This window comes from Trachypithecus francoisi, unplaced genomic scaffold (assembly GCF_009764315.1).
Source record: "Trachypithecus francoisi isolate TF-2019V2 unplaced genomic scaffold, Tfra_2.0 Lachesis_group10, whole genome shotgun sequence".
NCBI classification, from domain to species: domain Eukaryota; kingdom Metazoa; phylum Chordata; class Mammalia; order Primates; family Cercopithecidae; genus Trachypithecus; species Trachypithecus francoisi.
The window spans coordinates 130,358,311-130,374,329 of NW_022681455.1; the positions used below are offsets into that span (position 1 = coordinate 130,358,311).

The following is a 16,019-nucleotide window of genomic DNA, read 5'->3' on the forward strand; positions in this document are numbered from 1 at the left end:
AACGGTGAAGACACAACCATCTGATGACTGGCTGTATCCCAGAGACAAGCAAACATAGCATCCTGTTGGCTACGTGGCACATTCAATTCAAAACTGGGAGACCAGGCCAGGTGCAGTGGCTCACATCTACAATCCCAACACTTTGGGAGGCCAAGGCGGGCAGATCACCTGAGGTCAGGGGTTTGAGACCAGCCTGGCCAACATGCTGAAACCCCATCTCTACTAAAAACTATAAAAATTACCCAGACTTGGTGGCAGGTGCCGGTAATCCCAGCTACTTGGGAGACTAGGCAGGAGAATCACTTGAACCCCAGAGACTGAGGTTGCAATGATGAGCCAAGAATGCACCATTGCACTCCAGCCTGGGCAACAAGAGTGAAACTCTGTCTCAAAAAATAAGTAAAAATAAAACTGGGAGACCAGCCACAGACCAGCAAACCCTTTCTCGCTTCAAATAGCGTATCATTCCCCTAAGGAATACTCCCTGGGACCAGAGACACCTCAAACTAGTTACTTTTAGGAATAGGCTATAAATTGATGCCCAGAGATGATCATTCTTTCCTAGTAGCTGAACCCATATGAGGCTTCTGAACCGTTGCCAGGGATGTTCAGGAAGGTCCCCTGGCCTCTGGCCAGTGTGAGCAGCCCAGTAGCTAATGGACTTAGGCAACATAGTAGAAAGGGGATTGGCTCATGACAAGGAAATGAAAGGGAACATGCCCCTTCAAAGGACTGGATCTAGGGACACAGGCCTGGCTCCGGGACGCTTATCTCCTGCCTTCTTTTCCACTCTGTGGGCCTGGTCCTCTTCAGCCATGGCTGGCTTCCTCACCAGGTGGAAAGATGCTAACAGCTCTCTTCACAGTTCACACTTCTAGCTCTGGGACCCGAAAGGCAAAGTCTCTTCTCCAAATACAAATCGAGAGGACGGACTTAACAGGTTTGACTTTCTGTTCCTGAGTTGATCAGTGGCTGTGAAGGCTGGGCCTGGGCCTGGTCCATATGGTCAGGAGCCATGAGGAGCTGCCTGGATACGTCTTGCTGAGCAGATCTCAATACACTCATCAATATGCTCAGCAGCCAAGCTGGCCCTCCGTGACCCCGTCACCTGATAATTCATACCCCGGCCAGTCCCTCCCACATTGTCCAAGGTGGGTTTTGGCGACCAGTTTGGCAGAGGTGATGGTCAGTTCTGAGTTGAGGATGGAAAAGGCTGTGACTCCTGCCCTCTGGTCACTGGCTCTGGGGAAGGGCCCACGTGACGAGGAGCTGAGGCTTCCTGGCAACAGCTGCGTGAGTTCTCCACCCTGGACGGACGCAACGCAGGTCCTCCAGCACCAGTCAGGCTTCAGACGACCACAGCCCTGGCCATCAATCAGCTGGACTGCAAGCTCGTCCAGTCCAAGAGACTAAACGGTCCAGTCGAGCCACTCCCAGATTCCTGACCCTCAGAAACAGAGTGAGATAAGTATTTGTTGTTTTAAGTTGCCACGTTGGCGAACTTGGAATGCACTGCCCAGGGCTGTGGGGATTCCTGTCACGTGGAGAGGACATAGGCTGTCCCTTCCAGGTCCTTAAACACCTCTCCAAAGTCCCACACCCAACAGTCTAAAGAAACACTGAGGAATACATGATTATTTAGTCATGCTCAAATTCCTGTACAGGTTTCTTGCTAGCAGAAATGGACTTTCTGCCAGGCGTGGTGGCTCACGCCTGTAATCCCAGCACTCTGGGAGGCCGAGGCAGGCAGATCACCTGAGGTCCGGAGTTCGAGACCAGCCTGACCAACATGGAGAAACCCCATCTCTACTAAAAATACAAAATTAGCCGGGTGTGGTGGCACGCGCCTATAATCCCAGCTACTCGGGGCTGAGGCAGGAGAATGGCTTGAACCCGGGAGGCGGAGGTGGTAGTGAGCCGAGATCGCGCCATTGCACTCCAGCCTGGGCAACGAGCAAAACTCCATCTCAAAAAAAAAAGAAAAAAAGATGGAAAGTTCATTTTTTTTCTTTTTTTTGAGAGAGTTTCACGGTGTTAGCCAGGATGGTCTCGATCTCCTGACCTCGTGATCCATCCATCTCGGCCTCCCGAAGTGCTGGGATTACAGGCTTGAGCCACCGCACCCGGCCAACGGCCCCATCTTTTAAAGAAAAATAAAATCTGGTTGTACATGGGGTGAGTAAAGCCCAATTAACAAGTGATATGAGAAGTAACTGTTTCCCCAAGAAAGAGCTTCAGGAAGAAAATTTACTAAAATTTACAGAGATGAACTTGTTTGTTTTCAAGCATTCCACAAGGTGACATGTTTTATGTAAGACATCCTCATACTCAACACGTACCTTATTGTCCTGCGGGGCTTTGCTTCAGCAGGAAGAGTCGCCATGGGTGCAGCTTTGGCGGCCATCATGGGCGCAGCAGTCCAGGAACTCTGGAGGCCAACAGGCTAACTGCAAAAGCAAATGTGCTACAAAAGATTTTTGTTGGCCGGGTGCAGAGGCTCATGCCTGTAATCCCAGCACTCTGGGAGGCCGAGATGGGCGGATCACAAGGTCAGGAGATCGAGACCACCCTGGCTAACACGGTGAAACCCTGTCTCTACTAAAAAATACAAAAAACTACTGGCTGAGGTGGCGGGCGCCCGTAGTCCCAGCTACTCAGGAGACTGAGGCAGGCGAATGGCAGGAACCCGGGAGGCGGAGCTTGCAGTGAGGTGAGATCCAGTCACTGCACTCCAGCCTGGGCGACAGAGCAACACTCCGTCTCAAAAAAACAAAGATTTTTGTTTAAATTTAGTTACTGCCAAATTTGGAAAGAAGCAAACGTAATTATTTCTTCAGATAGTAATAAGGAAGCCTAGATCTTTTTTTTTTTTTTTTTTTTTTGAGACAAGTCGGTCTGGTGCAATGGCTCATGGCTGTCATCCCGGCTACTCGAGAGGCTGAAGCAGGAGAATCGCTTGAACCTGGGAGGCAAAGCTGCAGTGAGCTGAGATCGCACCACTGTACTCCAGCCTGGGCTACAGAGTGAGACTTTGTCTCAAAAAAAAAAAAGGACAGGGTCTCACTCATCACTTAGACTAGAGTACAGTGGCACGATCTTAACTCACTGCAGCCTCCACCTCCCAGGTTCAAGTGATTCTCATGCCTCAGCCTCCCGAGTAGCTGGGACTACAGGTGTGTTGCTACCAAGCTTGGCTAATCTTTTTGTATTTTTAGTAGAGACAGTTTCACCATGTTGACCAGCCTGGTGTTGAACTCCTGACTTCAAGTGATCTGCCTGCCGTGCCCTCCCAAAGTGCTGGGATTACAGGCGTGGGCCATAGCACCCAGCCAGAAGCCTAGATCTTTTTTTTTTTTTTTTTGAGATGGAGTCTCTGCCTCCCAGGTTCAAGTGATTCTCCTGCCTCAGCCTCCCAAGTAGCTGGGACTACAGGCGCCTGCCACCACGCCCAGCTAATTTTTCTATTTTTAGTAGAGACTGGGTTCCACCATGTTAGCCAGGATGGCCTCAATCTCCTGACCTCATGATCCGCCCGCCTCGGCCTCTGAAAGTGCTGGGATTACAGGCATGAGCCACCGCCCCAGCCAGCCTAGATCTTAAAACCAAAAAAAGTCCCAAAGATCAACTTCTGTCTCCAGAATGTTAAATATCACTATTTGATAGATCAAGCAACTTAAGTTTGTAGAGCAGCTTGCCTGAAGTCCTTCAGCTGACAGCAGGAATAAGGGACAGAGCACAGGACGCTGCTGCATTAACAGGGAACAAAGGCATGGGGCCTCCTCTCTGCCCACCTTCCCTTCCCACAGCCCAGGGCTGCCTTAGGCGCTCCTGAGGCCTCCTCTCTGATGGGGCTAGAGCTGAGGGAACCTGGGGTTGGTAGCCATCCAGAGACCTAACGTGTGCCCTGATCCAAACCAGGAGTCACCAAGAGACTGCCTCTCTAGAGAACAGGCGGGGAAGGGAAGTCGCACCAAGTCCAAGAGCAGAGTTCAGAGGGCTGAGGAGGGGTGACGCGGAAGTACAAATGAGCAAGCAGCAGTTAGGAAGCACAGAAAGAACACACAGGGTGGAGAAGGGAAGGCAATCGTCCTGCTCTGCTGCAGGCTCTGAGGGCAAAGGCAGACCCGGGAGGCCACTCTCCTACAGATTCTTCTTCTTGAATCCAAATCATGGAGTCAAACAAAAAAACCCCAAACCATGGGGCACCCGAATCCTTAAACAAAACCCCTATTGCTTGAGGCTACATGAGCCTCTGCTGCTGCCACTACAGCCAGGGCTGAAATTGAGTCACGGTTCACCTGTAGGGCCTGGGACGCAGCCAGCCTTCAAAGCACGGTTGTTAAAGAGATGAGTTTGAATAAATGCATCAACACTCTGTTCCCATACCCGCATTTCCCATGACATCCTAGTAATAACTCTGGATGCCAAGGCTTCCTTCCTGGCTCGTCAATTGCCCTCACACACATTTATTGCATTTTATCTTTATAACCACCCTGTGGGAAACCCAAGGCTGATATTAGCCTTGCTTTGCAGATAATTATCATCCCCATTTTACTGCTGAGAAGATTGAGGCTTGGGGAAGTTAACAACTTGCTTAAGGTCATAGGCCAAGAAGGACAGAACCCAGTGTTCTTTCCCCAGAGAAGGCCTCTTGCCAACACCCCACACTGCTTCTGATGAATTGCCAGGAAACAATTTTAAATTATCTCAGACAATATTAATAGGACTACATCTTAAACTTACCAAACACATCCAAATGTGTGGACTTTGAGTCACAAATCCTCGGCTGGGCGTGGTGGCTCACGCCTGTAATCCCAGCACTTTGGGAGGCCGAGGCGGGCAGATCACGAGGTCAGGAGATCGAGACCATCCTGGTTAACACTGTGAAACCCCGTCTGTACTAAAAATAGAAAAAATTAGCTGGGCGTGGTGGTGGGCGCCTGTAGTCCCAGCTACTGGGGAGGGTGAGGCAGGAGAATGGTGCGAATCCAGGAGGCGGAGCTTGCAGTGAGCGGAGATCGTGCCACTGCACTCCAGCCTGGGCAACAGAGCGAGACTCCACCTCAAAAAAAAAAAAGTCACAAATCCTCTGAACGCACAGGCATAACGGGTTGTGGAGCTCGGTCACTTCTTGGACACAAAAAACTCTTAGAAGTTTGGTTAGGTTGGTCACGGGACAAGGCTGGAGAGAGGGTGACAGCAGGACGATGGCAAGCTATATAGCCCTCTGACCAAGTCCACCTGATGTCTTTTTTTTTTTTTTGAGATGGAGTCTCGCTCTGTCGCCCGGGCTGGAGTGCAGTGTTGCGATCTCGGCTCACTGCAAGCTCTGCCTCCCAGGTTCACGCCATTCTCCTGCCTCAGCCTCCCGAATAGCTGGGACTACAGGCGCCCGCCACCACGCCCGGCTAATTTTTTTGTATTTTTAGTAGAGACGGGGTTTCACTGTGTTAGCCAGGATGGTCTCGATCTCCCGACCTCGTGATCGGCCCACCTCGACCTCCGGAAGTACTGGGATTAAGCGGGGCAGGGCGGGGAGGGGCGTGGAATCGCGCCCGGCCCACCTGGTGTCTTTCAATCGGGGAAAGAAAAAAATAGAGGAGGAGGAAATGGCAAGGTTGGATTCATTGCCAAGGCAGACTGTACAACAAGAAGCAAAAGGAAAAGCGGTTCAGTTGTGAAAATCAGTGTTAGCCCTGGGTTTAGGGGGAGGCCGTCTCCACAAACCAACAGAACACCTCCCCAGCCACGAGCACCTCTGCAGAGGCACCCGGCCCACTGGAGGGCTGAGGGCGGATAACCACGATACTGAAAACACTTTCCTGAGCGTTTCGGGGCTGAGGAAGAGGGAGGATGACACGCAGCCTACAGACTTTGCAATCTCGTCTGTAGTGGTGGAGGGAGTGCAGGTCCAGAAACCAACCAGACCGGCCCTGAAATTCTGCCTTAACTTCAGAGCTGTGATCCTGGGCCGGTTACTTCCAATGCTTCTGAATCTGTTTCCTTACGTGTAAAATAGAGGTGTTTGCTGCATAGGGTTGTATTACATGGGTGTTCGAGACGGAGCTAGGCACTCGGTGATGTTGGCTGTCGTTCCCAGCATTCATTGTTATGAATTTGGGGAATACAGAAAAGCATAAAAATAAATCGGTCACCCTCACCCTACCTCTGTAACAGACGGTCTAGTCTTTGCTTTTCCTACTCAACGAGCTTTGCAGTTCTTGGCGTCAGCTCTAGACCTAAGGCGGACGGAGGAAGGGGTGGGGGTGGCGGAGGAGCCCACGAGGGACCCTGCCCGGGCCCGGAGTGCAGACCCCGAAGAGAACAGCGCCTCTTCCCGGCTTCCCACAATGGGCTCGCGCAGCGCCCGGGGCAGGACCGAGGCTAGAAGCGCCTCCGAGGTGAGTCAGTCCGAGGGGACAGGACAGGACGGCGCGCTCCTAAGTCAGAGCTCTGCAGACGCGCGCGCGCTCCCCGCCTCACGACCTTCCTCCTCCCGGGCTGCCCTTCCTGCGGCGGCTGCAACTCCAGTCCCCGTCCTCGGGAGGCTCAAGACGCAGGAAAACCGCCCCCTTCCTGTGCTCCTCAGCCCCTAAGGGGCCCTCCCGACCCGAAGCCTCCCGCGCCGCCCTCCTCAGCGCGGGCCTCTCCTCGCAGGCGGGATTCCGGCCCGCGCCGTCCGCCCTCGCCTGTAACCGAGCCCTGCGGGTGACGGAGGCTGCCCGGGCGGGAGGCCCCTCGGCCCCTCTGCGCGGGCGGAGCGCGACCACGCAGCCACGACCCGGCCGGTTATTCACCCGCCAGGCCCCGGAAATACAAGGCTGGCGTCCAAAAAAAAAAGCCAGAGCACCCGCGGCCTTCTCGCAGACGCGCGCCCCCGTACCGGGGCCTCAGGCAGCCGCAAGGGAGGCGGGCTCGGGCTCGGGCTCGGGCTCGGGGGTGCGGCAGGAGGCGCCCGGGCGCGGCACCGGGGGGACCGCGCAGGCGCCTAGTCAGGCCCCGCCCACCCCCGCCGCGCAGGCGCCCCGTGGCGCCCCGCGGACGGCGCAGGCGTGGCTTTCAGGCCGACATGGCCGTGCTTCTGCTGCTCCGCGCCCTACGCCGGGGTCCAGGCCCGGGTCCTGGGCGGCTGTGGGGCCCAAGCGCGGGCTGGAGTCCAGGGTTCCCCGCCAGGTCCTGGAGGGGCCGGCCGTACTTGGCCAGCAGGCCTCCGGGGGACCTCGCCGAAGCTGGAGGCCGAGCCCTGCAGGTAAATCCCCGCGGCGTCCGGGCCCCACCTCCCTCTCCGCTCTGCTCTGTATCGCCGCGCCCGGCGGGGCGGGTCGGAGGCCTCCGGGCCCCTGCGGTGTGGGAGCCTAAGCCTGTGGGCCCGCGGATCCTCCAGCTGCGGACCTCGGCGCGGAGCAACTGTTGGGGCCCGGGCGCGTGGGCGCTGGGCCCGGGAAGAGGCGGGTCTGGGATCCGCGCAGTCCTCGGCGCGCGGTTTCCCAACCCTTGCGTTGTGTGTGGATGTGCTCTACCTGTCTCCCTGTGGCGTTTTTTTTTTTTTTTTTTTTTTTTTTGAGACGGAGTCTGGCTCTGTCGCCCAGGCTGGAGTGCCGTGGCCGGATCTCAGCTCACTGCAAGCTCCGCCTCCCGGGTTTAGGCCATTCTCCTGCCTCCGCCTCCCAAGTAGCTGGGACTACAGGCGCCCGCCTCATCGCCCGGCTAGTTTTTTGTATTCTTTAGTAGAGACGGGGTTTCACCGTATCAGCCAGGGTGGTCTCGATCTCCTGACCTTGTGATCCGCCCGTCTCGGCCTCCCAAAGTGCTAGGATTACAGGCTTGAGCCACCGCGCCCGGCCTCCTGTGGCGTTTTAAAGTGGAATCCTGTAACGGTTTCCGGCGGAGCGGTAATTTACAGTCCGCGCCTGTGGATCGATTCCATCACCAGGAACTCCAGCGCCTTCCAGTTAGGGTGGTCACTGCCGAGTTGGGGGCCCAGAACGTTTCTGTGTGCGCAAAATACCCTGTGGCTGCATGTTGCTGTTGTAATGTAGTTTGGCACGTTATTGATAGAAAGTCATCGAGCACCGCCTGTGGAGAAGTCTTGTTTCAGGTTCTGCTAAGGATAGGATAGCATCTCCTCCCGAAAACCAGACTCTGTGTCCTTGAGCTTTTGGGCCGGTGTTTTTTTGTCTGAGCCCTCGCGTAGGAGCTTAGCCCACGCCTTTTAGGTTGTTGTTGATTAGGTTATTTTTGAGACAGAGATCTCGATCTGTCTCCAGGCTGGAGTGCAGTGATGCGATCTTGATTCACTGCAGCCTCCGCCTCCTGCATTCAAGCAGTTCTCCTGCCTTAGCCGCCGGAGTAGCTGGGATTACAGGTGCGCGCCACCACACCCAGCTAATTTTTGTATTTTTAGTAGAGACAGGGTTTCACCATGTTAACCAGGATGGTCTCGATCTCTTGACCTTGTGATCCGCCCGCCTCGGCCTCACAAAGTGCTGAGATTACAGGGCATGAGCCACCGTGCCCGGCCATAAAACACATCTAAATGGGAAAATGTTTATCTTGAAAGGAGAACGCTGAAAGTATATACTTGTTAACTGATTTCGTGCCTGGAAATGTTCTACAAAGAGCCACTCTCTGGTGACAGCAGGAGTCCCGGGTCTGGGCAGCCACTGTGGGCCTTTGGAGAGCTGGGCCGCTTCCCTTTCCCCTGCAGAAGCTTCAGGCCATGGGATAGCAGCCAATGCAGTTCTGTGTGTTTCGTTTTCTTTCTTCCGGTTTTTTTTTTTTTTTTGGAGACAAAGTCTTGCTATGTCGCCCAGGCTGGAGTGCAGTGGCCTGGTCATGGCTCCCTGAAGCCTCTGCCTCCTGGGCCCAAGCGATCCTCCCACCTCAGCCTTCCAAAGTGCTGGGATTACAGACATGAGCCACCAAGCCTGGCCACTATCGTGATTTTTTTGTTTGTTTGTATTTTGAGACAGAGTCTCCCTTTGTCGCCCAGGCTGGAGTGCGGTGGCGCCATCTCGGCTCACTGCAGCCTCCGCCTCCCGGGGTCACATGATTCTCCTGCCTCAGCTTCCCGAGTAGCTGAGATTACAGGCATGCACCACCACGCCCGGCTAGTTTTTGTATGTTTACTAGAGATAGAGATTCACCATGTTGGCCAGGCTGGTCTCGAACTCCTGACCTCAGGTGATCCACCTACCTCGGCCTCCCACAGTGCTGGGATTACAGACGTGAGCCACCACGCCTGGCCAATTACTGTGTTTTAACCTGTTTACTTGCTTTTGACATTTTGATGTTACCTAAAGCTTTGAAATATTGCTCAGACTATTATTTCATATTTCAGGGCAATGTAGATACTACAAATATCTATTTGAACTTTTAAAACCGATGTTTAGTCTGCATTGCTATAGTACTCTCTAATGTTAGTGTGACGTCCAGTGTTGGGTTTTTTTCAGAGCTTACAGTTGAGACTGCTCACCTCTACCTTTGAAGGGATCAACGGATTGTTGTTGAAACAACATTTAGTTCAGAATCCAGTCAGACTCTGGCAACTTTTAGGTATGTATCTGTTGAAAGAAGCAGCTGAGCATGACAGTGCACGCCTATAGCTGCTTGGGAGGCTGAGGCCAGAGTGTCGCTTGAGCCCAGGAGTTCAAGGCTGAGGCTGCCGCTGCACTCCAGCCCGGGTGACTGAGGGAAATGAACCGAGATCGCGCCACTGCACTCCAGCCCGGGTGACTGAGTGAGACGAACCGAGATCGCGCCACTGCACTCCAGCCCGGGTGACTGAGGGAGACGAACCGAGATCGCGCCGCTGCACTCCAGCCCGGGTGACTGAGGGAGACGAACCGAGATCGCGCCGCTGCACTCCAGCCCGGGTGACTGAGGGAGACGAACCGAGATCGCGCCGCTGCACTCCAGCCCGGGTGACTGAGGGAGACAACCGAGATCGCGCCGCTGCACTCCAGCCCGGGTGACGGAGCGAGATGAGCCGAGATCGCGCCGCTGCACTCCAGCCCGGGTGACGGAGCGAGATGAGCCGAGATCGCGCCGCTGCACTCCAGCCCGGGTGACGGAGCGAGATGAGCCGAGATCGCGCCGCTGCACTCCAGCCCGGGTGACGGAGCGAGATGAGCCGAGATCGCGCCGCTGCACTCCAGCCTGGGTGACTGAGCTGCACTCCAGCCTGGGTGACTGAGCTGCACTCCAGCCCGGGTGACGGAGCGAGAGGAACCGAGATCGCGCCACTGCACTCCAGCCCGGGTGACGGAGCGAGATGAACCGAGATCGCGCGGCTGCACTCCAGCCTGGGTGACGGAGCGAGACTCTGTTTCTAAACAAAAAAACACAGAAGCGACAAGGCAGATATTGTTTTCTTTTTTTTAATTATTTTATTTTAGAGACGGAATCTCGCCTTGTTGCACAGGTTGGAGTGCAGTGGTGTGATCAGAGCTCACTACAGCCTAGAACTCCTGGGCTTGAATGGTCTTCCCCACTTTGCTTCTGGAGTAGCTAGCACTGCAGGCGTGTACCATCACACTCGGCTAATTATCTTTTGTAGAGATGAGATCTCACTTTGTTGCCCAGGCCCAAAGGGGCCTCTTTACTCCCCTCACCCACAGTTGTAGAGCCTTGACCTCTAGGGCTCGAGTGATCCTCCCACCTCAGCCTTCTGTAGAGCCGGGACTCCAGGCACACACCACAGCGCCTAGCTAATTTTGGGGGAGTATTTTTTTTGTAGAGATGGGACTTTGCCACGTTTCCCAGGCTGGTCTTGAACTCCTGGACTCAAGCGGTCAGCCTTCCTTGGCCTCCCGAAGTGTTGAGATGACAGGCGTAAGCCACCACACCTGGCCAAGTTGTCCTTTTTTAAAAAACATTCTGCTGTATTCTAGTAACTGGGCTGCTTGGAAAAGGTTTTTCATGTTATCTAGTCAGCTGCAAGAATAGTTTACTAAGGATTTACAAAGTGACTTCAGATGTTTTATATCCACACAGTCGCTAAAAATACCCTGCAAATAATTTGCTCTTCAATAAATCGTTTAATGAAACCTTGTGACATTCTTTGGTCTCTCTTGACTTTAGGTTAAAGAACCTGAAGGATTGACACCTCTCACCTTTATTTCTCGCTCCCCTTTATGGGGTTGGAGCAGGGAAACAGTAAAATGTTTCTACTCCTGACATGAAACAGCCTGTACCAACACATGGGCAGGGAGAGTGCCGTGCCCATCCACCGGCTGTGCGCCAGCAACCTGCCCATCTGCTGTCAGTGTTTAGTGTCAGCCCGTGGGTGCCCGTGGCTGTAAACAGGAAGCACATGCATCAGCCCTCTCAACACCTGAGGTGACGTGCAGGTGGCAACCAGGGTCGTTTCATTGGTGAAGCCGTTCATGTCTTTGTGAAGAAAGTTACATTTCAGGTCATGGTTGTGAAACTCTTTCCCTATTTGTATTATTCTTTGAGACAGGGTCTTGCCCTGTTGCCCAGGCACAGTCTCTACTCACTGCTGCCTCAACCTCCTGGGCCAAGGTGCTCCTCCCACCTCAGCCTCCTGAGTAGCTGGGAGGTCAGGCATGTGTCACTGTGTACAGCTACATTTGTTGTTTTTTGAGAGACGAGATTTTGCCCATGTTGCTCTGGCTGGTCTTGAATTCCTGGGCTCAAGCCATCCTCCTCCACTGGCCTCCCAAAGTGTTGGGATTACAGGTGTGAGCCCCTGCACCTGGCCTCTCCCATTTGTAAACGCTGATTTGTTCAGATTTTGGGCAAGGAGTGTCGTACCAGCCCCTCTTGGTCGTGGCTGGGCTGCTGCTGTTGCCACCTCTCTGGAAGCCACTTGTGAGTCAGAGTCTTGCTCTGTAACCTAGGCTGGAGTGCCGTGGTGCGATCTCAGCTCACTGCAACCTCCGCCTCCCAGATTCAAGCAGTTCTGCCTCAGCCTCCCCAATAGCTGGGATTACAGGCACCTGCCAGCACGTCCGGCTAATTTTTGTATTTTTAGTAGAGACAGGGTTTCACCCTCTTGGCAAGGCTGGTCTTGAACTCCTGACCTCATGATCCACCTGCTTTGGCCTCCCAAAGTGCTGGGATGACAGGCATGAGCTCCTGCGCCTGTTTTAAGTTATTTTAAAGCAACTTCATCTATTAAAGGGATTCGTGATATTTTCCCAAATTTGTGTTCATAACTACTTTTTGTTCCCTCCCATTAGCAATTTAAATAGCAAAGATATTCAACTTCATAAGTTAAAATAGTTTATTATTCTGTAATTAGGAAATACTGGACTAAGTAATATGTGAAATACTTTATTTCAAATTTACAAATCTTATGGATATAACTAGGTTTTTCAGTTGGTTTCTGTTTTGCTTTGTTTATTTAGCAGTACACTGTTCTCCTGTATGCCTCCCCTGTGGTGTTGCAAATATCAATTGTTAAATCCTTTCTCTATTTCTTATAGGTGGTACTTTCTATTTTAACACCTCAAGGATGAAGCAGAAGAATAAGGAGAAGAATAAGTCGAAGGGGAAGGCTCCTGAAGAGGACGAAGGTACATTCATCTAATGTTCTTCAGTCAGTGACTCCCTCTGGCTGTCTTCATGTCTCTGTTCTCCTCTGAGCAAGGTGAAACCAGTCTGGAAAGTGGGGAGATGGGCCGGGTGCAGCGGCTCACACCTGTAATTGAAACACTTTGGAGGCCCAGGTGGAAGGATCACTTGAGTCCTATGCCACATAGCGAGACCCTATCTCACTAAAAATTAAAATAAAAGGTCGGGTGCAGTGATTCACACCTGTAATCCCAACACTTTGGGAGGCTGAGGCAGGCAGATCACCTGCAGCCTGGCCAACATGGCGAAACCCCATTTCTACTAAAAATACAAAATTAGCCGGGCATGATAGCGCACGCCTGTAATCCCAGCTACTTGGGAGGCTGAGGCAGGAGAATTGCTTGAACCCAGGAGGTGGAGGTTGCTGTGAGCCGAGATCACACCACTGCACTCCAGTCTGAGCAACAAGAGCAAAACTCCGTTTCAAAAAAAAAAGAAAATTTAAATTTAAAAAGACCCAATCTACACGAAAAGAAAAAAAAAAAAATTGGCCAGGCATGGTGGTGTGTGCACTTGTAGTCATAGCTACTCAGGAGGTAGGAGGATCGCTTGAGCCCAGAAGTTGGAGGCTCAGCTTCAGATTCACAGCCCTAAGGGGCATCAGGGTGGAAGTCAGCTTCAGGAATGCTTTGCTTTTGGATCCTTGAGGCCTCTCGCTGGAAATCAGCGTTGGCAGATGGACGCCCTGCACAGCAGAGCTCATCTTTCTAGAAAGACACCTGACCTTTGAAGGAGAGTGAGGAACTGTCATATGGACTTCTTTTTTTCCCATGTTGCTTTTCAGGAAAGCTTTCAGGATGTGGAAATGATAGTTCAGCTACTGGATGATGGGGTGATTATTGTGAATTCGAGTTTAGCAGGAGTGTGTTTCAGGAGTGACGTCCTGGTTAGTTGATTTTGGGTGAGATGCTGCATTTGCCAAGGCCAGGGACAGTTTTACTCTGTGCGAGAGGAGCTCTGACTCTCCCTGCTGGGCTCTGGAGGGGAGGTGATAACTGTGGGAAGGGACACCAGTGTTCTCCGGTGGATTCAGTTTAGGTGTTTCTGGCTTTAGGCTCATCTTCAGCATCCTGTAGGTTTTACAGTAAGTGTCAGTGCCTACAGCCACTCAGAACTATCTTTTAAAAGACTTCTGAATCTTCATACGAAACTGTTTTGAATTGATTTCAGGGCTCTTCCCCTGTATTCTTCAGCATTTCAATAAAGTGTGTCGTTTGACTTATTTTATTTTTTTTTTTTTTGCCAGAGTCTCACTCTGTTGCCCAGGCTAGAGTGCAATGGTATGATCTTGGCTGAATGCAGGCTCCGCCTCCTGGGTTCAAGCAATTCTCCTGCCTCAGCCTTCCAAGTAGCTGGGCTTACAGGTGCCTGCCACCATGCCCAGCTAATTTTTTGTGTCTTTGTTTGTTTTTGAGACAGAGTCTCGCTCTGTCACCCAGGATGGAGTACAGTGGCTCAGTCTCTGCTCACTGCAACCTCCACTTCCTGGGTTCAAGCGATTCTCTTGCCTCAGCCTCCCATGTAGCTGGGACTACAGGCGCCCGCCACCACACCCTGTTAATTTTTTGTATTTTTAGCAGAGATGGGGTTTCACCGTGTTAATCAAGATGGTCTTGATCTCCCGACCTCCTGATCTGCCCACCTCAGCCTCCCAAAGTGCTGAGATTACAGGCATGAGCCACCACGCGCAGCCTGATTGTCTTTTTTTTTTGAGATAGAGTTTCACTCTTATTGCCCAAGCTGAAGTGCAATGGCACAATCTCGGCTCACTGCAAACTCCGCCTCCCGGGTTCAAGCAATTTTCCTGCCTCAGCCTCCCGAGTAACTGGGACTACAGGCGCCCACAACCATGCCCGGCTAATTTTTTGTATTTTTAGTAGAGACAGGGTTTCACCATGTTACCCAGGATGGTCTCAATCTCCTGACCTCGTGATCTGCCTGCCTCGGCCTCCCAAAGTGCTGGGATGACAGCCGTGAGCCACCTTGCCTGGCCAAGCTATTGTCTTAGGTTTATTCTGTTTTGGGTTGAACTGTGGTTTGCTTTGAGAAAATAATGTCTGCTAAATTTGCATTAGAGGATAATTGTTTACTGAGCCAAATAATCTTTCTTGTGAGAACCTATTTTGGGTTTCCCCTGGGCCTTCTGCTGTGGTTGTGGGGGGAGTTGGTTTGTGTGGGTTTTCAGGACCGTTGACTCCATCAGATACACACAGCACATCAGACATGCCCAGTCCCAGCCCTTGGACAGGCCTTCAGCTGAACTGCATCGGGTCTGTTCACGTGAAGATTCTTTTGCCACCTCCTTAAATGAAAGAACCATACTGAATGTGGCTTAGAAACAGCTTTGCCAGCTGTGCAGAATGATTGTAAGTAGTGGTTGCCCAAAAAGTAGAAAAGTAGTTGCTTGGCATACCGCTCACTGATAACGCGGGTTAATCTGGAAGGAATTACGCTGAGTGAAAAAAGGAAGACCCGAAAGATCACATTCCGTATGGTTTTCAGTTTTTTATAGCGCGTTCTCTAAAGACAACAATTAAAGAGATGGAACACAGATTCGTGGTTGCTAGGAGCTAAGGATGGGGAGGGAGACAGCCCAAGGGAGCCTGTGGTTGGACTGTTCCCTGCCTGGGCTGTGGTGAGCACATAAGCATGCACACGGCGCATGTCACTGGACCACCCCAGGAAGCTTGGCGGACTGTCGTGGTGGGAGAGCCCAGCTGTGATGCTGTTCATAGTTTTACAAGATGGAACCACTGGGAGCAGGTGGACAAGGTACTGCTCCGTGTCATTTCTTTCTTTCTTTTTTTTTTTTTTTTTTTGAGACAGGGTCTCCCTCTGTCACCCAGGCTGGAGTGCAGTAGCTCGATCTCTGCTCACTGCAACCTCCACCTCCTGGGTTCAAGCAATTCTCCTGCCTCAGCCTCCTGAATAGCTGGGATTACAGGCACACGCCACCACACTCAGCTAATTTTGTTTGCTTTTAGTAGAGACGGGGTTTCACTATGTTGGCCAGGCTGCTCTCGAACTTCTGACCTTGTGATCTGCCCGCCTCGGCCCTCCCAAAGTGCTGGGATTACAGGCGTGAGCCACTGTGCCCGGCCTGCTCTGTACCATTTCTTACAACTACGTGAGAAACTACAGTTACTTCGCATTCAGAAATTTAACTAGAAAAAACGTGGTTGCTAACATTTTTTTGTTTTCTTTTTTTGAGACGGACTTTCGCTCTTGTTGCCCAGCCTGGAGTGCAATGGTGTGATCTTGGCTCACCACAACGTCTGCTTCCTGGGTTCAAGTGATTCTCCTGCGTCAGCCTCCCAAGTAGCTGGGATTACAGGCATGCGTCACCACACCTGGCTGATTTTTTTTTGTATTTTTAGTAAAGATGGAGTTTCTCCATGTTGGTCAGGCTGGTCTCGGAC

General features: G+C 52.3%; 1 protein-coding gene and 1 long non-coding RNA gene across 5 annotated transcripts in view; one reads left to right on the top strand and one right to left on the bottom strand.

Annotated features, from left to right (window-relative positions):
- Positions 1 to 291: 291 nt before the first annotated feature.
- LOC117088240 lies at positions 292 to 6,361 on the bottom strand. The gene is made up of 3 exons (XR_004439096.1): positions 6,167 to 6,361; positions 2,340 to 2,447; positions 292 to 1,441 (listed from the first exon to the last, which is right to left on the bottom strand). It is a non-coding gene; the product is annotated as an uncharacterized LOC117088240 (long non-coding RNA).
- A 407-nt stretch (positions 6,362 to 6,768) lies between these two features.
- The window catches only part of SPG7 (SPG7 matrix AAA peptidase subunit, paraplegin), a 54,863-nt gene continuing 45,612 nt past the window's right edge, over positions 6,769 to 16,019 (top strand). For all 4 annotated transcript variants that reach the window (XR_004439094.1, XR_004439095.1, XM_033219379.1 and 1 more), the window contains exons 1-3: positions 6,769 to 7,249; positions 9,453 to 9,555; positions 12,453 to 12,542. Coding sequence is in view for 2 of the 4 variants with exons in the window: in XM_033219379.1 (XP_033075270.1) it covers positions 7,070 to 7,249; positions 9,453 to 9,555; positions 12,453 to 12,542 (373 nt within the window). In the remaining 2 variants the exon portion in view is untranslated. The remainder of the gene's footprint in view (positions 7,250 to 9,452; positions 9,556 to 12,452; positions 12,543 to 16,019) is intronic.